The following is a 23,457-nucleotide window of genomic DNA, read 5'->3' as shown; positions in this document are numbered from 1 at the left end:
GTAGCTGGGATTACAGGCGCCCGCCATGTTGGCCCAGCTGGTTTTAAACTCCTGACCTCAGGTGATTCGCCTCCCTCAGCCTAGCAGCCTTATGTACAAAAGGAAGAGCTATGCAACTCTCGCCCTAGTTAGTTTGTAGTAAACGTGATCACAAGGGCTTCATAACTCTCCAGCGAGAAAGACGGCGACATGTTACTTCGTAATGAAGCAATAAAAGCCAAAACCACTCCTTTTATATTCTGCTTTTTGCAATACAAAAAAAAACAGGGGAAAGCGCGAACGCAGTCCCCCACTACCACAAATTATGCAGTCGAGTTTCCCACATTTGGGGAAATCGCAGGGGTCAGCACATCCGGAGTGCAATGGATAAGCCTCGCCCTGGGAAAACCACCTTCGTGATCATGGTATCTCCCCTGCCAGGTAAGTATGAATTCATAGGCCTCCACCCTGCCACAGCCCCATACGCCTCACCCTTTACAAGCACGGTCACTTGCCACGCGCATGCCACCCCCCCCCCACCGCCCCCACCATGCCATCCCGAGTCCTCCTAGCCCTGACACACAGCTGGGACGATGACGTCCAGCCGGCGGTCCTGGACTTGCTCCCACAGCACAAGAAATCCTTCGTGGCGAAGCAGCAGCCCCTGCGCTGCCTCATCTACATAGGAATCGCCCTATCTGTGATGTCACCGACAGCGCCTTTCCCGGTCCCCGTCTGCTCTTCTGTCCCACCCTCTGCCACTCAGCCGACCAACCCGCTGCCGGAGCCGGCTGAGGAAATGACGCCTGCCTCTATCTCCTTCCCCTCCCTTCCCCGCCCCTGCTCTCTCCCAAAGAAGTAGGTTCTTAGCCTGTGATGCCAAGGACCCCTTTGGCCGCCAGCTGGAGTCTGTGCTCTCTTCTTCAAATAATGACTTTTAATGCGCAAACTAGAAAGTTTAGGATTACAAAGAAAACCGGTTCTTTTGACAAACGTTTATCCTTGTGATACAGCATTCCGCTTGACATTGGAAGTCGTTCAATATCAGAGAGAAACCGTATCTATGAAACTAGAGAGGCTGCTCAGATGACTGCAAACCAGCCATCCTTACTTGTTTTATCACTAGGAGTGTTATAAAGACTGTTGTCCAGTTTCATGAATCTTGTAGGGTTTTTTCAAATACAGCAATGTACAAAAATGTGCTGCCCCAGCAGAGCACACTGGACTCAGGCATGGTGCTGGAGTCGTTTTATCATCTCTTCCACTGCCTTCTCTAGACCTTAGCGCTTACCTCATGTTAACACTTTATATTCTGCAAATACAGAAACAAAGTCATCCAAATTCGGCAAAAATATTTGGGGGAAATTTTATTTCAGGTGTTTAACTGATTACTTTTAATATGTAGACTACAACACCAAACTCTGACAATACTCCACAGACTTATTAATGGTTTCCGCCCCCATTTCTGCAAATCTATCAGGCAAGTTTTTCCTGCCCTTTGCTTTCCTATAAACTGAGTCATTCCGTGTGTAGTGGGTTTTGGGGGTAGTGTTACTGCCCAACAGGTACACCTTGCCTGCTGCTTAGACAGAGTCAATTTTTTGACACAGGGGAATTGCAATAAAGAGCTGCACTCTTTATTTGGTGGATGGGGGCTGGTGAGTTGGGAGTTCTGATTGGTCAGGTCAGAGATGAAATCCCAGGGAGCTGAAGCTGTCCTCTTGTGCTGGGTCAGTTCCTGCGTGGGGGCCACAAGACCAGATGAGCCAGGTTATCAGCCTAGCTGATGTCACCTGATCCACTGAGTGCAGGGTCGGCAAAATATCTCAAGCACTCATCTTAGGTTTTCCAATAATGACGTGATCTCCAGGAACAATTTGGGGAGGTTTAGAATCTTGCAGCCAGAGGCTAATGTAACTCCTAAACCATAATTTCTAATCTCATGGCTAATTTGTTAGTCCTGCAAAGGCAGTCTAGTCCCCAGGCAGGAAGGGGGTTTGCTTTGGGGAACGGATATTGTCATCTTTCTTTCACAGCTAAACCATAAACTAATTTCCTCCTAAAGTTATTTCGGCCTGTGGCCAGGAATGAACAAGGACAGCTTGGACGTTAGAAACAAGATGGCGTCAGGTCAGATCTCTTTCGCTGTGATAATTGTCCCAGTTGTAATTTTTGCAAAGGCGGTTTCAGAAGCAGGGGCATAGGTTTGACTTCTGTCACTCAGTCTTATGTCTATGAATTTTTCATGTTATTCACATGGTTGTTTCTATGTGTATTTCTTTGTATGAATACACATTAATTTATTTATTCTGCTGTTGTTGAACATGTTGACCTAAAAGAAGGAGGCTGAAGCACAAAATATAATTTAGAGTGTACTTGAGCCAACATGAAGACAGCTGCCTGGACGACTCACACCCAAGGAACTTTAGATCTGAGCTCCCTATGGCCTTTGTCACAAGCAGGTTTTTATTTTTTATTTGTATTATTATTATTATTATCATTATTTTGAGACGGAGTCTCGCTCTGTCGCTCAGGCTGGAGTGCAATGGAGCGAACTCTGCTCACTGCAAGCTCCGCCTCCCGGGTTCTCGCCATTCTCCTGCCTCAGCCTCTCGAGTATCTGGAACTACAGGCGCCCGCCACCACGCCCGGCTAATTTTTTTTTGTATTTTTCCGTATAAACTGGGTTTCACCGTGTTAGCCACGATGGTCTCGATCTCCTGACCTCATGATCCGCCCGCCTCGGCCTCCCAAAGTGCTGAGATTACAGGCGTGAGCCACCATGCCCGGCCCACAAGCAGGTTTTTAAAAGTCAAAAGCGGGGACAGACAGTGGGCTGATAGAAAGCTGCCTGTCAGGAATTCTCATTGGTTTACAGAAATATCATTGATTGGTGATTGGACAAACAGTACCGCAAGAATAAACCTTTTCTTTTCTGCAATCATAGGCAATGATTTTCAATACCGTTGCTTTCCCCCTGCTAACATTTTATCTGAATTCTAGTAAGTCAGCTTATGAAGTAGTGTAAAAAAGGGTATAGAAGCCAAAGGGGTGGATCACTGTATCATTGGGCCCATATCATAAGCGTGTTTCTGGAAGAAACTTGTTCCCTTTATCCTTCCAGAGACCCCTCTCCTGCTTGGGAGCTCCCACTTATGCTTTTTTTTTTTTTTTTTGCCAGAGTCTCGCTCTGTTGCCCAGGCTGGAGTGCAGTGGCACAATCTCGGCTCACTGCAACCTCCGCCTCCCAGGTTCAAGCAATTTTTTAGAGATGGCATCTTGCCCTGTTGCTGAGGCTGGTCTCCAACTCCTTGCCTAAAGCAATCCTCCCACCTCAGCTTCCTGATTTTCTGGGATTACAGGTGTGAGTCAACCAGCCTGGCAGTGCAAGAAAAAGAAAAAAAAAGTCAAGAAATTATTCTTTATTTTATTTTATTTTATTTTGAGTTGAAGTCTTACTCTGTCACCCAGGCTGGAGTGCAATGATAGTTCACTGCAGCCTGGATCTCCTGGGCTCAAGCAATCCTCCTGCCTCAGCCTCCCAAGCAGCTGGGACTACAGATGTGAGCCACTGTGCTGGCTAGTTTTATAAAGTTAGCTCATTTTTTAAAATTTGTAGAGACAGGGGTCTCACCATGTTGCCCAGGCTGGTATCGAACTCCTGGCTTCAATCCTTCTCTCCTCAGCTGCCTGAAGTGCTAAGATTACAAGTGTGAACCACCACACCCTGCTTAATTTTCACATTTTAATTTTATATACGTAATTATTACATATATTACTTAAGATAATTGGGGCAGTAATCTCTTTAAAGTTTTAGAGACTTAATTTATCTATTCACTCCACTGGAAGAGTATGCCAATTGGTTTCATAAGAAAATATATTTATAAATCAGAAAATTTCTTTCCACCAATCTAGGGGGCATTCAAAAGCAAATAACTGTGTTAAGTAACATCATTTAGGGTGAAAACAGATGCAGTGGTATCTATTAACAATGCTTATCAGTGAGAGAAACAAACTGAAGAAATGAACATCATTAGATCCTTGGAAAACACTCACTGTTGAAAATCTGAGTGATTCTGTGATACCCTTTTGAGTCTGGCAGGGCGTTCTCTTTCCAGAGCATATAAAAGTGAGTAAGTCATTTCTTTTCATCTGTTTTCATTAAGAACTCAGCTTCTTTGATGTTCTGAAGATTATTAAATTTGATTTGTGGCCACATGCAGTGGCTTAAGCATGTAATCCTAGCACTTTGGGAGGCCAACGTGGGCAGATCTTTTGAGTTCAGGAGTCCGAGACCAGCCTGGCCAACATGGTGAAACTCCATCTCTACTAAAAATACAAAAATTAGCCAGGCATGGTGTCACATGCCTGTAATCCCAGCTACTCAGGAGGCTGATGCACACGAATCACTTGAACCTGGGAGACCAAGGCTGCAGTGAGCCAAAATCATGTCACTGCACTCCAGCCTTGGTGACAGAGCGCAACTCTGTCTTAAGCAAAAAAAAATTTGATTTGTATACTTGTAAGAAGTGCTTATATTGCTGACTCCATTGCTTATTTGTGATTATAAGTGTATAAAGAGAAAATCTCTTTTCTCCTTTCTGCAGTGTGACTTAAACTTAATCCTTAAAGGACATGTATTTCAGCTGGTTAGAGTTTTTTAGCTGGTAGAAACCTGAGTATACGAATCAAAGAAAAGTGCTCCTTACATGCCACAGACGTAGTTTTCTTTCTGTACTAAGATTTATTTTAGTATAGTAATTTGTTAAAGCCAAGAGCTCCTATGGAATGAAGTTAGGTGGGAGGGGAACATTGAGTAGTAAGATCATCCTTGTAATAAAGATGCCACTCTTGCAGGTATTGACAGCTATTGGGCCCAAAAAATTGTTACCAAACATTGGAAAGACAAGATATGAGCAACTTCTCATTGCTGCAGTCTCAAATATCAAGAAATACCATTATCCTCAGGACAATGAATAGACCATCAAAAGAGACTCACAGACTAGATCCGCTGTCATGTATCACCAAACAGGGAATGGATCCTTGTCAAACAACACCCAATAGAGATTGTCCTCAGAAATTCACTTAATAACATCAAAACCAGAAATGCACACTGATGCCACTGATGGCAGAAAACAATGATGCGAGAAAGAGAGAGAGGGAGATAGAGAGAGGAAGGACTTGCCCAGTGACCATAATTAGTATATAAAAGCAAAAGAGCTCAACTTCTGCTCATGAAAGCAAGAACCGAGGGAACAAGAACCAATATCTCTAACGATCCAGGTCTGCACCAGGGGCCTGTTAGGTGCAGGATTCTGTTGGCTCCAATGATGGGTCTCAGATAGATTAATTTTTATGGACATAGCCCCTGAAAGAAATCAGTCGAGGAATAATATAGAGACACTTATCTACATGCTCATTCTCTATTAATATAGAAGGGAAACTAGCATTAGATTGTTTTCATCAAATAAAAGTAAAATCAAGATTTATAAAGAAAAGAGGAAAGGGGAAGAGAAAAAAATGACTGGGACTATTGTGATTTTGCTACCTTTGGATAAGCAACTTGATAGAAAGCTATCAAAGAGGTCACTGTGACCTGTCTTCTCCAGACCAATGTGACTTGGTCACCACAGGAAACAATTACAGGCTGGGCACAGTGGCTCATGCCTGTAATATCAACACTTTGGGAGGCGGAGGCCAGAGGATCACTTGAGTCAGGAGTTGGACAGCACCCTAGGCAACATGACGAAACTCGGTCGGTACAAAAAATACAAAATTTAGCCAGGCATGGAGGTGTATGCTAGTAGTCCCAGCTACTCAGGAGGCTGAGGTGGGAGGATCACCTGAGCCTGGGAAGGTTGAGGCTGCAGTGAACCATGATTACACCCCTGCACTCCAGCCTCGTGACAGAGCAAGACTCTGTCTCAGGAAACAAACAAACAACCTGAAGCAGGCGTCCCTCAGTGGGCTCTAACCACCAACCTTTAGATTAACAGCAGAACGCACTAACCGATTGTGCCACAGAGACACGTAGTTTTACCTCCTTCAGGGCGCTATAGGAAGGGTGCACTCACCAAATACTCCCCAACCCTCCCATACACTCCCCAACCCTCCCATCCTCAGAGCCCACCAGACGTACAACTGTGCAAGGCCTTGGAAAACTGGAGAGATTAGAGCGGTGAATCGTGTTGGTCTCGTCGGAGACCCGCAGGTTGGGAAATGCTGGAACCAGGACGACCTTGCCCCTCGCCTGCTTCAGAAGCCCCTGGAAAAGCCCTGGGCCGCGACCGGGACCTGAGCCCGGCGACCCGGACCTGAGCCGCCTGGGGGCCCAAGAGACGCTGAACACCCTGTGGGCTCTCGGGATGGCTCTTCCCATTCTTTGTGCCGCCTTCACCTAGTCAGCAAGCCTGTGCCCACCCTGCCCAGTCACTTTGGAGGCCGCTGCGGAACTTCCGCTGCTATCTTCGGATCCTGTGTCCCGCACGGGGGCTCCACCGGGGCAGGGATCGTGGTGAGCGTGGCTCGTGGGACCCCTCGCGGGGAGCAGGGTCTGGCCCTCACCACGGCGCACGACTAGGACTTGAATGAATCCATCGTCACCTTTAGCTTTTAGTCCTTTGAAGAGCCCTGAAAATGGAAATCATGAAATATTTTACCATGGGGAAGTTTTGATTTTTTTTAATTATTTATTTTATTTATTTTTATTATTATTTTTTTTGACACAGCGTCTCGCTTGGTCTGGAGTGCAGTGGTGCAAACACGGTTCATTGCAGCCTCGACCTCCCGGGGCCATCGTCGCCTTTACCTTTTAGTCCCTTGAAGAACCCCAAGAATAGAAATCATGAGATTTTTTTCCATAGGGAAGTTCTTTTTTCAAAGCTTTTATTCACGTTGATTTCTAGGCATCCCCCGGGGAGGGCAACGGGCAGGGCCTCCAGTGCACCTTCTGCGGTGAAGCCGCAGGGACTCAGATGGGCGGTGGCCGGGCTGTGGGGCAGGAGGGTAGGAGCGGGGGAGGGAAAAAGCAAAAGCAGGGAAAGAAGCCGGGGAGCCGTGGAACAGACATCCAGACCTCCTGAAAGGCTCGTGCAGAGGCACAGGCTGGATCTTCTGGAGGTGAGAATTGTTTTTTTGTTGTTGTTGTTGTTATTGTTGTTGTTGTTGTTGTTGTTGTTGAAGCAGAATGGGGAGGAACTGGGGAAAATTCAGAGAGAACATGAAAGAGCTCCAAACGCGAGGACCTATAACTCCCCAAGAATAACATCTTCCAGAAGAACTAGACAGAAAACTAGGCTTCTGAGAACCCTGAAATCCCTGGAGGAGTAGCATCATCATGACCCTCTGTGTTCCTCTTGGCAAAAGGACTTGCTTCCCTTGTTTGTACAATTGTGTGTGTTTGTTAAATAAATAAAACCCTTTTCCTATATCTTTGAAAGGACATTGGCTCTGTTATTTTATGATTACAAATAATGCTGCAGTCATCATTCTTGTACACTTCTCATTTGCCACTGGTGTATTTTATAGGGTAGAGGCCTGGAGAGCAGTTGTTCCAGCATAGTGATTACATGGTTTTTATATCATTCTATTTTCTTTCCTTTGTTGGTTTATTAGCTGTAATTCTTTCTGTCGTCTGGTCCACCGCTCTCGACTTCTTTCGCTGCTTTTGCTTTTCAGTGATGGCTTTAGGGTTTCCAGAATACATCTTCATCGGTGCCATCAAGTGACATTCTACCTCCCCTTCTGGCCATTATGCTAGTGTTGTCATGTAATTTGATTTTACACATGTTATAAACCCCAGAATCCATTATTATTGCTTTTGTTTAATCAGTCAAATTGTTTTAAAACATTTAAATAAAAATAACATATATATTTAACTATGTACATACCAATTTCCAGTAGTCTCCATTTCTTTGTGTAGATCCAGATTTCTGTCTGGTATCCTTATCCTTAGGCCTGGAGGACTCCTTTTGCATTTATTGCAGTGTGGGTTGCTGAATTATTTCTTTCCGTTTTGTTTTGTTTTGTTTTGTTTTGTTTTGTTTGAGAGGGAGTCTCGCCCTGTCGCCCAGGTTGGAGTACAATAGCTCAATCTCGGCTCACTGCAACCTCTACCTCCCGAGTTCAAGTGATTCTCCTGCCTCAGCCTCCTGAGTAGCTGGGATTACAGGTGCACCCCACCAAGCGTGGCTAATTTTTTGTATCTTTAGTAGAGACAGGGTTTCACCACATTGGCCTGGCTGGGTTGGCCAGGCTGGTCTCGAACTCCTGACCTCGTGATCCGCCTGCCTCAGCCTCCCAAAGTGCTGGGATTACAGGCATGAGCCTCCGCGCCCGGCTCGAATTCTCTCATTTTTTGTATGTCTTTAAATGTCCTTATTTCAGTCACATTCTTGAAAGAGTTCATTTTGTCATAGAATTCTAGGAAAACTTTTAGTTTTTTCAGTACTTTAGGATGTTGCCACTTTGTTTTTGTAAAACTGGCATAAAGTGGGCTTCCTGTACTTGTTATATAATTTTTGGAATGTGTACTTAAATTAAAAACATTAAAATGGGCTGGACAAAATGATGCATGCCTGTAGTCCTAGCACTTTGGGAGGCTTTGGAAGTCCCAGCACTTTTGGGAGGGGGAGACAGGAGGATGGCTTTAGGCCCTGAGTTGGAGACTAGTGTGGGCAAGGTAGCAAGACCCTATCTGTCTGTCTGTCATATGTGTGTGTATATATATATATACACATACACATACACACATACATCGTGAATGTCCTAGATTCATCTTAAGTTCCACCAACAGTGCATTTAAAATAAAATGTGCCCAACCTGAGGGTAAAACCTATCTGCTGACATGTAATTTGTGTTTGTGACACATTCTCAACAGCATTTGCTTTCTCTAGCATCCCTAGCATAGTGGTTCTCTTGTTTTCCTCACGCCTGAATGTCTTAAGTGCAAAACCTGTCAGAATTCATTTCCTTTGCCAAAAGATTCTATAATACTTTTTTTTTTTCGAGATCAGCTCACTGCAACTTCCACCTCCCATGTTCACAGGATTCTCCTGCCTCAGCCTCGCAATTAGCTCAGACTACAGGCCTGCGCCAACACACCCAGCTGATTTTTGTACTTTTGGTAGAGACGGAGTTTCACCATGTTGGCCAGGCTGGTCTCAAACTTCTGACCTTAAGTAATCTGTCCCACCTCGGCCTCCCAAAGTGTTGGGATTACAGGCGTGAGCCACCGCACCGGGCCTAAAATACTCTTACTTCAAGTAAAAGTGCATTAAAAACAAACTTCTCAGTTGCATCCCTGGAATCCATAGAAAGTCCAGGAGAGACAATCAAGTGCTACAGGATCAAGTGCTAAACAGGGGAGGACAACGCGTGGCTTCCTCACTAGGAGTCAGGCAAAGTTATCTGCTTTGGTCTCCAATGGAGACCGGAACTCGGTTCACCTGCAACGGGAGGACACGGCCCAGAGGAGGCGGCCTTTCTCTTCATGGTGCCTTCAGATGGGAAATCTCCTAGGATTTCTTTCTTTCCCTTTGATCTACTCCCAACACTCCCTTTCTGTTTCTTCAAGACCTTTTTTGGATCCCTAATGTGCAGGACCTAAGGGACTGGTGCCCTTCCTTACCCTCCCTGTCTGTGTGTCTTCAGCGCCCAAGCTCACCCAGAACATTATTGCCTGCCAGAGACAGTGAGAGGACCAAGGAGGGTGGCGGGTGCAGTGGGAACCACAGAGTCACCATGTACCTGTGCCTCGTGGGCTCCTAGCCAATTGAATAAACATCCCCTGAAGCTTCTCTGCAGGTCACAGCGAAGGACAGGGTGGCTGCCGACCCAGTGAGAGAAGCATCAAGAAGCATCGGGAGGACCTGACCCTACGCCTGGACCTTGAAGACAAGCCTGGCTAGGCTGATTTTAATGGGTAGACCCAAGGAAAAGGCTCAAGGGTGACCCAAAGTCTGACCCTGAGATTAAGGCTTTCAGATGTCTGATCGTTTTGATGTTGGTCAGTAGAATCCACCCCCCTTTTCAGGAGACTCCTTTGCCAAAATTCAGAGATCTGGGATTCCTGCTGCTTGCCGCACAGAAAGCCAATCACCAAGATGATTATTGCCAAGGAAGGAGCTTTAATAGGGTGCTGCAGTGGGGGAGATGAGAACTCAGTCTCAAATCTATCTCCCTGACCAACCAAAACCAGAGGTTTAGATTGCAGGGAAGAAATGTAACAATGTGTAAGAAAACAGGAACTAGGGAGGAGCAAGGAAGCAACCATGACGAATGAGGGGTCCCAGTATCTCATTGTCTGGATGAATTTCAGTTCCTTGATAGCTTTTTTGAGAGGCCCGAAGGTCATTTCCTGATGACAGAACTCAGATAAAACAAATATTAAGTTTCATGCTTTAAGACCAGAAGGGTCCATTTCTAGGTTTATCCAAAAATGCTACATATGGGACTATAGGGTGGTTTTCAGACCAAGAAAGAAAAAGATTGTGCAGACCGAAGTCTGCAGTTAACCAAAGAAGAAACATAATTTTCTGACCACTAGGATGTATGGGGCCAGAGAACGAACAGCCTATAGAAAAACTGTTTTTTTGTCCTGAGCATAGGGGAAGGATGAAGTTGCACCAACTAAGGTGGAATTAAGTTGCAGATGGGGAAAAATCTGGATTTTGGTTCAGAGCCCTGGGGTCTTCCTCGAAAGTCTCTTTCCTTGAAGAGGACCCCTGTCTCAGTTTCTGCATCTCTCTGAGTCCTTTTGGACCTTTTAAGGTCTTGGTGCTTGGCCCCCTCTAACCCTGAGTACTTCCCCTCCTGCAGGGCAACCTGGCCCCAGCTCCAGTGACCATTTCCCCCTACTTTGCTCCTAGCAAAGGCCATTTCTAGGTCAGTGGTGAGGTACAGGCAGGACGGGGCAACTTGTTCTGAGATTTTTGGCCCTGGAAGGCCTTGAGCCCTGTGGTCCTGCAGAACCACTGTCTCCCTCTTTTGGAGAAAGCAGGGAGGAAATGACCTGTGTGGAGGGAATTGAGGGCTGCACCTGCATGGAGGAGCTGAGGCAAGCAGGGCAGCTTGCCTCATTGGATTTGTCATCCAAGAGGTTGGGCTGTTATTATTAATTTTGAATTTTGTCAATACCAACTGCAGGGAAATTTGTCGTCTTACTTGTAGGAACCTCACAAGACCTCTCATCTTATATTCCAGGGAGAATTGTTTCGTATTACATAAACACATAGGTGAGACTGCTGTTCTGACCTGCAGGCCTCGATGCCTTGCACAAGGGCACCAGGACACCAGCAAAGCCCTTCCCATACAAAGAACAAGCATGTTATGTCTACAACCCAATGGCACCAGTTCCAAGTACAATTTCTACTTGGCTCTATGAGCTGAGTACACGTTCCCCCCAGCACAGAAATCCTACAAACTCCCATGAATGCTATAGTGAAAAGCAGGGCTGGACAGGTGTGATGGATCACACCTGTAATCCCAGCAGTTTAGAAGGCCAAGGCAGGGTGGATCACTTGAGTCCAGGAGTTGGAGACCAACCTGGGCAACATGGCAAAACTTCAACTCTTAAAAAAAACAAAACAACCACAACAACAACAAAAACAAGAACAGAAATTAGCCGGCTGTGGTGACTCACGCCTGTGCTACTCCAGAGGCTCAGACGAGAGGATTGCTTGAACAAAGATGCCACCAGATACAATGAGACTCGGTCTCAGGGAAAAAGACAAACATACAGAAGAGGCTGTGTAAGAGGCGACTCTAGGGACAGGGGAAAAACACTAAGGTTTTCAAATGGTGTTAAAAGCCAATAGGCCTTGGGGACCATTCAGCAATCTACAAAGCAGGGAAGCCTAGATCCCTGAGCTCTGCCTGACAAGTACCACTGCAGCTAATATGAGAGACCTCCCCCACAGAGACTGAAATTTGCCTTCCGAGGAAACAAGTGACTGCAGACATCTGTCCCAGGACAGTAGACAAGAAAACAAGGTCTCACAAAAACAAAAACAGCTGACCACACCATACAATCACTGAGACCGAGCCTGCGACTATAGGCGAAACAAACAAACAAACAAAGGAACAAAAAAAATGCTATTATTCATACCATGAAGGACCAGAGGAAATTGCGAATACAGTCCCCTACTACTGTTGCAGGAATCAGGAGAACGAAGAGACCAATGGGTGGAACACGAGGATTTTATTGCGTGCACTCAGGCCCAGCAGATTAAAATCCAAAGGCTGAGCCCTGATCAAAGACAAGGCTTGACTTTTATACACTCTTCTGAAAGGGGGTTGGCTAGTTTGAATGGCACAGCGGGAATCTGATGGCGCAAAACTCGTAGGGCAGGCAAGAGGGCTTACAAAAGCAGAACGAAGGCAGCTAATCAAACTGTGACAGGTCTTGCAACTTAAGCATAGCTGGCGACCTTGCAGCTGCACTGAAGGGAAATCAGGAACTTAACGAAACTGGAATAATGAGAAATGGTAAGGGGGAAAGAGAAGGTAGTAAAGGTATTTGTTGTTTTTTTCTCTTATCCTTTCTGGGGCGGACTGTGTTGAGAGAGTATCTGGAACTCATTCCTCAGGGCTCTGGCTTTTCCGAGAGTGTCATCAAGGATCTGCTAGGGCTCTATCTATTGCTGGCCTTGGAGTCTGTTAAGTGCAAGAACACCTGTCTCTTCCTTTTAACTTCTGAGTCATTACTACAAGTTATGCAGCGGAGCTTCCCACATTAGGGGAAATAACAGAAAACAGCATATCAGGAGTGCAACGGATGAGCCTCAGCTTTAGGGTGAACTTGGTGACCATAAAGCATTTGCCCTGCCAAGTAAGTGTGAGGGCCTGAACCTCTGCCCTGCCACAGCTCCATATGCCTCACCCTTTACACACACAGTCACTTGCCCCAAGCACTGCACCATCCAATCCCCAACCCTCTTAGCCCTAACACACAGCAAGGACCCTCACGTCCAACCAGCGGTCCTGGACTTGCTCCTACAGCATGGGAAATCCTTCCTGGGGGAGCAGCAGCCCCTGCGCTGCCTCATCTACATAGAAACACCCTACCGGTTATGTCACCGACAGTGCCTTTCCCAGTCCCCTTCTGCTCTTCCGCCCCACCCTCCTCCACTCAGCCCACCAACACACTGCCGAAACCGGCAGGGGAAGTGACGTCTGCCTGTCCCTCCTTTCCTTCCCGCCTTGTCCTTTGGGGAGGTGTGCCTAGACCCCGCATCTAGTCTCCCCCAAAGAAGCGACTACTTAACCTGTGTCCTGCAGAGGACACCCCTGGTGGTCAGCTGGAAGCCTGTGCGCCCGTCTTCAAATAATGGCTTTTAATTTGCAGACTAGAACGTTTAGGATTACAAAGAAAATCAGTTCCTTTCCAACCTAGTTATCTTTGTGAAGTAGCATTCCACTTAAAATTGGAAGCCCTTCAGTAACAGAGAGAAATCGTATCTATGAAACTAGAGAGGCTGCTCAGATGACTGCAAACCAGTCATCCTTATTGGTTTTACCAATAGTAGTGTTATAAAGAAAGTTGTTCAGTTTTATGAGTCTTGTAGGTTTGCTTTGTTGTTTTTCAGTTACAGTATTGTACAAAAAGGAAGCAGAATGTGGTTGCTGTCTCAATGTAATGCCTCTCTGGGCCTGAGAATTTGAAAAGGCTCACACTCCTCATAAAAGTTCTCTTCTTTCCGCATTCTCCCTTTAGATAAAAAGTCTTCCTTGAAAGCCTTGTCGATCAAAAGTTGTGTCCCTCCTTGCCAGAAAGGCTCATTCCCAGATAGTCCTGTCCCACATTGGGGCAGGGGAGGAAAGGAGCCCTCTCACTAAGGAATTTTTAACGGTGCCCAAAAGCTGAATTGGTGTGGCATCACAGAATGGGGGCGGGGGGAAGAGAGACAGAGAGAGAGAAGGGGTGATCTCGGCCAATCCTATAGTTGCTGTCACTTGCTGAATCATCTCTAGTCTTCAAAGTACAATGAATTTACTTTCTCAAAAGAAGTAAAACAATGAGAAATACAAAACATTAATAATTTGAGTAGTAGAAATACAATGCACAGAGGAATGATAGTCACAAAGAGAATCTGTATCCTGGAACAGTAGGGGAACCTATTTCATTAGGCAGCCAACTGAAAATATCAGGGAAAACATCAAATCCCATTTCTTCTTTAGTGATTTCTTGTAGCCAAGTGGTTTCTTTTCTGATTTCTTCTAGAGAAGGTTCTACGGCATGGGAAATATTTATGTATATGCAACAAAAGGTATTTGCCACCACACATACATCCTCCCTGCTCAGCTAAATATATCATCTAAAGTGATGTGATTATCTACTACAACCTTAGCCAGTGAATAAATAGCTTTTGTTGAGCTGCAAAAGAGGCCGCATTTTCATCAGCAATGTTTTTCTTTCTTTTTCTTTTTCTTTCAGAGACAGTGTCTGGCTTTGTGGCCCAGGCTACAGTGCAGTGGTGCCATCATAGCTCACTGCAGCCTCGAATTCCTGGGCTTAAGAGATCCTCCCGCCTCAGCCGCCAAGTCACTGAGATTACAGGCCAGAGCCAGCATGCCTGGTTTTCATCAGCAGTGTTTCCTGTGGCTACAGAAAGATTTGTAATCCTGGGAGGAAATGCTCCCTTGAAGCAAAAGTGTTCTCCCCCAAAAAATGCAAGGAGCTATCTTCTTGATAGCCAGGCAGATAATTCTCAGGTTTTGCCCCACAGAATCTCTATCTAAAATAGAGAAGTGGTCATGCCTAGTGAAAAGTTTGAGGGAACTCGCCCAATGTTGGGTTTCTTCAGATATATATATATATATATATGTATATATCCAAATACCCTAAAAGACACATCCCTCCATCATTCCATGTTGTTAGACATTTATAGGACCATGGATGGTGATCTCCTCCAGACAAAAATAAATGCTGGTGCAGGTAAGTGTACTATAATTTGAGTATAGCTTTTGGCATTTTAAACCATGAGTCAGACATGTTAGAGCAAGAGGGCAGGTTGATAGCAAGAGGGAATATTTTTCTTTTAATTTTCCAAAGCAAAGTGATGTTTGCCACTGTCATTTCAGAGTGAGGTGACAATTTGTTGTTGTTGTTTGGTTTTGTGGGGTTTTTTTGTTTGTTTGTTTTTGAGACAAGGTCTCACTGTCGCCCAGGCTGGAATGCAGTTACATAATCAGGGTTTACTTCTGCCTTGACCTCACGAATTCAAGCAAACCTCCTTACTAATCCTCATGAGTAGCTGGGACTACAGGTGCATGACACTATACCCTGGGGTGTGAACTGGGATTTTATGTTTTCAGTTGGCTCCCTAATGGAATAGCTTTCTTTACTATTCTGGAATACAGATTATCTTCATGAGTATCATTCTCATGTGCATTATATTTCTACTACCTTGCTAAATTTTTTTTTTTCTTTTTGAGATGGAGTCTTGCTCTGTCGCCCAGGCTGTATTGCACTGGCAAGATCTCAGCTCACTGCAACCTCTGCCTCCCGGGTTCAAGCGATTCTTTTGCTTCAGCCTCCTGAGTAGCCACCTGGCTAATTTTTGTATGTTTAGTAGAGACAGAGTTTCACCATGTTGGCAGGCTGGTGTTGAACTCCTGACCTCAAATGATCCACCAGCCTCGGCCTCCCAAAGTGCTGTGATTACAGGCACGAGATACTATGCCTGGCTCTCAAACCATTCTAAGTAAGCAAAGACAGATTTGTCTGGCTTTTTAGTACATTGCTGCATTATTCTCCAATCTATATTTTTAGGAATGGCCCGGGGAATGGCAACATGGAGATATTTAGCTAAAATGTAAAACTTTCATGTTCTGTTTCAGTCTCTTTTTGAAAATCCTTCCAGTTTGCCTTTTGCAACCAGTTAGTGGCCTTGCCTTCTTCACCAGCATGTGAATTAATTGACAAAGGTCAGAATATTTGGGTTCAAAGGTTTCAACAGTGCCGAGATCAGCTCGGTCGGGGAGACCCTAACCCAGCAGCGCTAGAGGAATTAAAGACACACACGCAGAAATATAGAAGTGTGAAGTGGGGAATCGGGGTCTCACAGCCTTCAGAGCTGAGAGCCCCGAACAGAGATTTACTCACATATTTATTAACAGCACACCAGTCATTAGCATTGTTTCTATAGATATTAAATTAACTAAAAGTATCCCTTATGCGAATCGAAGGGATGGCTGGAATTAAATGAATAGTTTGGCTAGTTAACTGCAGCAGGAACATGCCCTTAAGACACAGTTCACTCATGCTAATTGTTTGTGGCTTAAGATTGCCTTTAAGTGGTTTTCCACCCTGGGTGGGCCAGGTGTTCCTTGCCCTCATTCCCATAAACTCACAAGCCTCCAACTTGGGCGTTAGGGCCATTAAGAACATGTTATAGTGCTGCAGAGATTTTGCTTATGGACAGTTTTGGGGCCAGTTTATCACCAGATTTTGGGAGGCTTGCTCCCAACTCAACAGTTAAGTCAAATTTTCTGCCAAACCCTATAGGATCTTGGAGTCTGCTTTAGAAACAGTGAAATGTATTTAAATTTAGATCAGGGAAGTCCTTTATAATACTCTTAATTCACATTTTGGTGAAGCGGTATACACAATGGTAGGCTCCCCTCTTCCTGTGGGTTTGGGTTTTACCTTGAAAGGGGCTGTGAGAACAGAAGTTTCAGGGAAGGGACCAGAACCCTGGGGACTTTCCTCAGGTGATGGTGATGGAAGAAGAGGCAAGGCAGGACAGGAAGGCTCAGGTAAGAAAGACTATGCAGGTGCAGGGGCAGGAGGAGAAGGAACAGTTGGAGGCGAAAGAGACAAAGCCTCCTCAATATTTCTCGAATCAGAAAACGTGTCAGTTTACCTCCTTCAGCTTACTTCCTCAGTGGAGGCAATTTTCTCAGTTCTTTCAGAAATGTTAGAAATTTAGAAACTTTTAGGTCTCATTGGAAGTCTGCCATTTAATTTGTCTGGTTTTAAAACCAAATTTCTGGGTTTGTTTTGTTTTGTTTTTGTTTTTGAGACATAGTCTCATTCTGTCGCCCAGACTGGAGTACAGTGGTGCGATCTTGGCTCACTGCAACCTCTGCCTCCCGGGTTCAAGCAATTCTTCTGCCTCAGCCTTCTGAGTAGCTGGGATTACAGGAGCCTGCCACCATGCCCAGCTAATTTTTGTATTTTTAGTAGAGACAGGGCTTCACTATGTTGGCCAGGCTGGTCTCGAACTCCTGACCTCGGGCTCCCAAAGTGCTGGGATTACAGGCGTGAGCCACCGCGCCCAGCCTAACCAAGATTATTAAACCATTCTAATTTGTCAAAAGAGTCACACTGATGTTTAAAAAATAATGTAATGGGCTGGGTGTGGTGGCTCCCGCCTGTAATCCCAGCACTTTGGGAAGCCATAGCCGGTGGATCACGAGGTCAGAAGTTCGAGACCAGCCTGACCAACATGGTGAAACCCTGTGTCTACTAAAAATACAAAACTTAGCCAGGGCGTGGTGGTGTGTGCCTGTAATCCCAGCTACTCAGGAGGCTGAGGCAGGAGAATCACTTGGACCCAGGAGGCAGAGGTTGCAGTGAGCCAAGATTGCACCACTGCACTCCAGCCTAGGCGAAAGAGTGAGGCTCCATCTCAAAAAATAAAAAATAATAAATAAATAAATAAATAAATAAATAAATAATGTAATGAACCTTTTCATCTCTTAATATATTAAATATTTACATTATTTAAATTGTTCAAAAGCATCAAAGATTCCTCTCTGCTATGAACTTCATTTATTTTGTTGTACCAAACTATCAAGACCATTCATTTAATCTACAGCTAAATCTATTATTTTTTCATGTTAGAAATTCAACAAAAAATTTTTCCCTAATGAAACCTCACATTTCAAGCATAAGTAGGCTGGGCGAGGTGGCTCACACCTGTAATCCCAGCACTTTGGGAGGCCAAGACAGGTGCATCACTTGAGGTCAGGAGTTTGAGACCAGCCTGGCAAACATGGTGAAACCCTGTCTCTACTAAAACTATAAAAATTAGCTGGGCGTGGTGGCGTTCGCCCATAATCCCAGCTACTCTGGAGGCTGAGGCAGGGAAATAGCTTCAACCTGGGAGGCGGAGCTTGCAGTGAGCTGAGATCCCACCACTGCACTCCAGCCTGGGCTACAGAGCAAGACTCTGTCTCAAAGTAAATAAATAAATAAGCATAAGTAGTAAAAAAAATAAAATGAAATAAAAAATAAGGCACAGGGTCTTGATCTGTTATCCAGGCTAAGTGATTATTATTGTTCCTAAGTGACTCCTTTAAAATTTCAGAGACCTAATTTGTCTATTCACTTCACTGAAAGAGTATGCCAATTTGTTTCATGAGAAAATATCCTATATTTATAAAGCAGGAAAATTCCTTCCACCAAACTAGGGGGCATTCTAAAGAAACGAATTGTACTAAGTAACATCACTTAAGGTGAAAACAGAGGCAATGGTATCTATTAACAATGTTTATCAGTGAAGGAAATAAACTGAAAATATTAGCATCATTAGATCCTTGGAGGGCCTTCATCGCTGAAAATCTGAGTGATATTGTGATACCCTTTTGAGTCTGGCAGGATATTCTCTTTCCAGGGCATAGAACAGTGGGTGAATAACTTCTTTTCATTCATTTTCATTAATTGCTGAATTTCCTTAATGTTCTGGAGATTACTACGTTTGATTTGTATAGTTGTGAAAAGTGCTCATATTGCTGATTCCATTGCTTATATGTGATCATATAAATCTTTTCTCTCCTTTCTGTAGTGTAGTTCAAACTTAATCCTTAAAGGACATGTATTTGAATTTTTCAGCTGGTTAGAAACCTGAATATACCAATCAAAGAAAACTTCTCCTTACATGCTACAGATTTAGTTTTCCTCCTGGACTAAGATGTCTTTTAGATATAGCAAATTTGTTAAACCCAAGAGCTCCTATGGAACGAAGTTGGGTGGGAGGGGGGACATTGAGTAGTAAGATCACTCTTGTAATAGAGATGCCACTCTTGCAGATATTGACAACTACTGGGCCCATAAAATTTTTACCAAACTTTGGAAAGACAAGATATGAACAACTTATCATTGCTGTAGTCTCAAATATCAGGAAATACCATTATTCTCAGGACAATAATTAGACAATAAAAGAGACTCACAGAGCAGATTAGCTGTCATGTATCACCAAACAGGGACTGGATCCTTGTCAACAACACCCATCAGAGATTGTCCCCAGAAATTCACTTCATAACATCAAAACCAAAAACCCACCCTGATGGCAAAAAATAATGATGCAATAATGAGAGAGAGAGAGAGACAGAGAGAGAGAGGGAGACCTGTCCTATAGCCATACTTAGTGGGTAAAAGCCAAAGAGCTCAATTTCTGCTCCTGATACTTAATAGAACAGAGGGAACATGAGCCAATCGCTCAATGGGTCCAGATCTGCACTAAGTGCCTGTTGGATGCAGGATTCTACTGTCTCCAATAATATGTCTCAGATGGGCTAGATTTTTTTGTTTTGTTTTGTTTTGAGACAGAATCTCACTCTGTCACCCAGCCTGGGGTGCAACGGCACGATCTTGGCTCACTGCAACCTCCGCCTCCTGTGTTCAAGAGATTCTCCTGCCTCAGCCTCCTGAGTAGTTGGGATTACAGACACACATCACTAAGCCTGGCTTTTTTTTTTTTTTTTTTTTTGTATTTTTAGTAGAGACAGAGTTTCACCATGTTGGTCAAGCTGGTCTCGAACTCCTGACCTCAGTTGATCAGAAGTAGGTGAGGTCAGAAAACATACCCTGGGAGAAGCTGGCACAATGCCCAGAACCGCCATCGCTAGGCCTGGGGTTTTCTTCTGTAGTGGATACTAGTATTCATGTAGTGCAGGGACAAAACCAATTAGATACTTCTGGGAGTTAAAAAGAGATGAATTTACAGTGCCATTTGAGAAAGGGTATTAAGAAATTTGCCAGGGTACTGACTCGTGTCAGGTGCAAACCTCAGGTTGAGAGAGAGCTAAGTATTTTCTGTCCATGAAGGTGATCGGCGGGGGCCTGAAGAAAGAGGGAGGGGGAAGGACGCTGGCGCCAGAAATAGGAAAGGGCTGCTTGGGGGTGGGAAGGATGGGTAGGGGTGCTACCTTGAAAGTTCCCTGATATTGGATGTAGAATATGCAAGCGAGACATCAAACAAGAAGCTGTCGTTTAAATAAAGACTGAAGAAAAATTAGATATGTAAACGGCAAGAAATAGTAAGGAAACTGGACCCGGCTCCTCATAAAACTTCCCGCCTTATATTTCAGGGAGGATCGCAGCGCATTTCGGTCAAGAAAGGTGAGACTGCGGTTCTGACCTGCGGGCCTCGATGAATATGCGCTAGGGCTCCTGGGCGCCGGGAGAGCCGTTCGCTTACACAAAGTAAGCGGGTTATGTCTACAACCAAACGGGGACACTAAGAGTCCCAAAGACCGTGCTTTCTTCCCAAAGAACAGCGCCGGTCTGCGTAGTTTGTACCTGGCTCTATGAGGTGAGAACATATTCTCCGCTAGCACAGAAATCCTACAAACTCCTGAGGGGGCTGCGGTTAGAAGCGGAGGCTGTGTAAAAGGAGACTAGAGGCTAGGGAAAAACACGAAGATTTTTACACAGCGTGAGAACGCAAGAGACTGGAAACCATGGACCAACGCAGCCCCACGTGGAGCTGTGCAGCACTGGTGTTCGCGGTAGCTAGATTGTGGTAAGCCTAACGCTTCCCACTGTTCCTTCGCCAGAGAGGCAACACGTTTCTTTCTATTCCCCAGCTTTAGTAGTATAATAACACCAACGACCAACACAAAAATCAGTAGAAAAAAAAAGTAACCCTCGGCTGACAGTCTGTTAAAGTGGAAAAAGTCAGGAGAAAGCGCAAACGCAGTCCCCCACTACCACGAATTATGCAGTCGAGTTTCCCATATTTGGGGAAATCGCAGAGTCAGCACATCCCTAGTGCAATGGATAAGTCTCGCCCTGGGAAAACCACCTCCGTGATCATGGTATCTCCCCTGCCAGGTAAGTATAAATTTCCGCACCTCCGCCCCGCCACAGCCTCATACGCCTCACCCTTTACACACACGGTCACTTGCCCCGCGCACTCCCGAGTCCTTCTAGCCTTGACAGACAACTGGGACTCTCAGGTCCAACCAGCGGTCCTGAACCCGCTCCTACAGCACGGGAACTCCTTCGTGGCGAAGCAGCAGGTGGGGAAGCAGCAGCCCCTGCGCTGCCTCATCTACATAGAAGTCGCCCTCGCCGTAATGTCACTGACAGTGCCCTTCCCAGTCCACCCTCTGTTTTTCTGCCATTCAGCAGACCAACCCGCTGCAGAGCCCCCAAGGGGAAGTGACGTCTACCATCTCTTTTTTTCCTCCCGCCCCCGCATCTGTTCTCCTCCCAAAGAAGCTGATACTTATCCTGTGTTGCGGGGCAACCTTTGGGCGGCCAGATGGAGCCTGGAACCCTTCTTCAAATAATGGCTTTTAATTCGCAGACTAGAACGTTTAGGATTACAAAAGAAACCGGTTCTCTTCACGTCCTTAACCTTGTGATGTAGCATTCCGCTTGAAACTGGAAGTCGTTCAATGTCAGAGAGAAGCCATACTTATGAAAGTAAAGAGGCTGCTCAGATGACTGTAAACCAGCCTTCCTTACTGGTTTTATCACTGATAATGTTATAAAGACATAAAGACAGTTGTCCAGTTTCATGAATCTTGTAGTTTTTTTATTTGTTTGTTTTAGACACAGAATTTATTTCTGGACACATTCTGCAGGTTGGAGGTCCCGGCTGGCACAGGGCTCACACCTTGGGTTTTGCAAACATCTCCCAGCCCTCCGGCCGGCCCATCTTGACCAAGGAGGCCGCTATGCCCAAGTACACTCAGGCGACAGCGCCGATCCCGTAATTGTGCGTGCGTGCCCCCAGAGTCAGGCCTCTGGCACAGCCACCTAGGAAGTAGTTCAGGGGGTCGTCGGGCTTCTCGCGGACCTGGGCGCTGATGCAGGAGGTGAGGCCAAACACTGTCCCGACAGCAGCTGCAGTGAACGTGTATTGTCCGACCTTAGCCACTCCTTCAAGGAAGGTGCCCGGAGGATTGAGCCTGACTCTGTAGGCAGCGGCGGTCAGGCCAGCGACGCTGGCAATGCTGGTGGTGGTGTAGGCTTTGCGGTGGCAATCGGTGCCATCGGGGATATCCCAGTACTGACGAAGAACCTTCGGAGCCATAGCCTGCAACCCTGATCCCTTTTTTTTTTTTTAATGTTGTTGTTACTGTTTTTCCAAATTCAGTACTGTAGAAAAATATTCTGCCCCTGAAGAGATGATTGGACACTCTCAAGCCTGGTGTTGGACTTTGTCATCTCTTGCACAGCCATCTCCAGACCTTAGTGCTTACCTCATGTTAGTTTTTTATATTCTGCAAAGACAAAACCAAAATAATCCGAATCTGACACAAATACCTGGGATCCATTTGTCTGGATCATCTTTTCTTATATTGGATTATAACGCAAGAAACACTGTGAAGTAAGCAAAGTTGGAATGCCCAAGTCAAAGACCATTTGAATATTTCCAAGTAGATTTGAGACAGGAATAATACAGGGTGGTCACAGGATAACAAATTCTAAGCAGCAGATTTACCTGACTTGAGGCTATGGGCTGATAAGACGCTGAAAAACCAGGGTGTGGACCAAGTTGTCTAAGACTGACTGGACCCAATGTGGTGCTTGATTTGATGGAGGTTTTACCTAGGCCCTCATTATATGCTCATTAACATACTAAATCACACACCTACCAGTGCCATGACAGTTCTGAGACCAGTATTTGATGTAAAAATGGATGGCACCACAGTTCTGAGACATCTCCACCTTTACCCAGGAATTGTCATGAATATTCCACTCCTTGGTTAAAGAAACTCATCAAGATGAAAGTCAGCGGATGGACAATTACTAAGAGGAACTTGAATAGCTACCAAAGGTGGTTGGGAGGACTCTTGCTAAACTAGGTTCAACGGTATTCTTTTCTAAAACTGGACTTGGCAGGCCAAGAACTAATAGAGAAAAGGGCTCAGAGGAAACGGTCTAACGTTTGGTAAAAGATGGAGTCCTTGTCAACTCTACATTGAAGTTTCTGCAAATAAACGAAGACCAATGGAATGGAAAAACGCAAAGGCTATTTATTCTGAGCTTGCTATAGCACAGAGTCAGCCACTGTTACTTGTGTTTTGGCAGAAACTTGAAGGCAGGCAGAAGGGTGGGAAAGCTTTTTAAAAACAAAGGCTTCAGGTATGCTTATTGGAGGCTGTCAGCATGGTGAAGATGTAGATAAAGAAAATCAAAATATTTTACCCCAGAATATGTGTCTTTGGCATATTTTAAGATGGCTGTCAGAGAGCTAGCAAACAAGTAACTCTGCAAAACTGTCTTTTGTAGGGGAA

General features: G+C 45.2%; 1 protein-coding gene and 2 non-coding genes across 3 annotated transcripts; all 3 read right to left on the bottom strand.

The window, feature by feature from the left end:
- Positions 1–264: 264 nt before the first annotated feature.
- Positions 265–428, bottom strand: LOC112426195 (U1 spliceosomal RNA). The gene has a single exon (XR_003017491.2). It is a non-coding gene; the product is annotated as a U1 spliceosomal RNA (small nuclear RNA).
- A 20,457-nt stretch (positions 429–20,885) lies between these two features.
- Positions 20,886–21,048, bottom strand: LOC112426196 (U1 spliceosomal RNA). Its single transcript, XR_003017492.2, has one exon. It is a non-coding gene; the product is annotated as a U1 spliceosomal RNA (small nuclear RNA).
- A 671-nt stretch (positions 21,049–21,719) lies between these two features.
- LOC105478989 (NADH dehydrogenase [ubiquinone] 1 alpha subcomplex subunit 11) lies at positions 21,720–22,533 on the bottom strand. Its single transcript, XM_011736737.3, has one exon. The coding sequence runs from the start codon at positions 22,248–22,250 to the stop codon at positions 21,906–21,908; it is 345 nt and encodes a 114-aa protein (XP_011735039.1). The 5' UTR covers positions 22,251–22,533; the 3' UTR covers positions 21,720–21,905.
- Positions 22,534–23,457: the final 924 nt, after the last annotated feature.

Source organism: Macaca nemestrina, chromosome 1, assembly GCF_043159975.1.
Source record: "Macaca nemestrina isolate mMacNem1 chromosome 1, mMacNem.hap1, whole genome shotgun sequence".
NCBI classification, from domain to species: Eukaryota; Metazoa; Chordata; class Mammalia; order Primates; family Cercopithecidae; genus Macaca; species Macaca nemestrina.
Note: the sequence above shows the minus strand (reverse complement) of the source record. Positions and strands in the feature narration are given on the sequence as shown.

Bases quoted from the DNA above. Each gene is read 5' to 3' on its own strand.
- LOC105478989 (XM_011736737.3), bottom strand. From the start codon at position 22,250: ATGGCTCCGAAGGTTCTTCGTCAGTACTGGGATATCCCCGATGGCACC.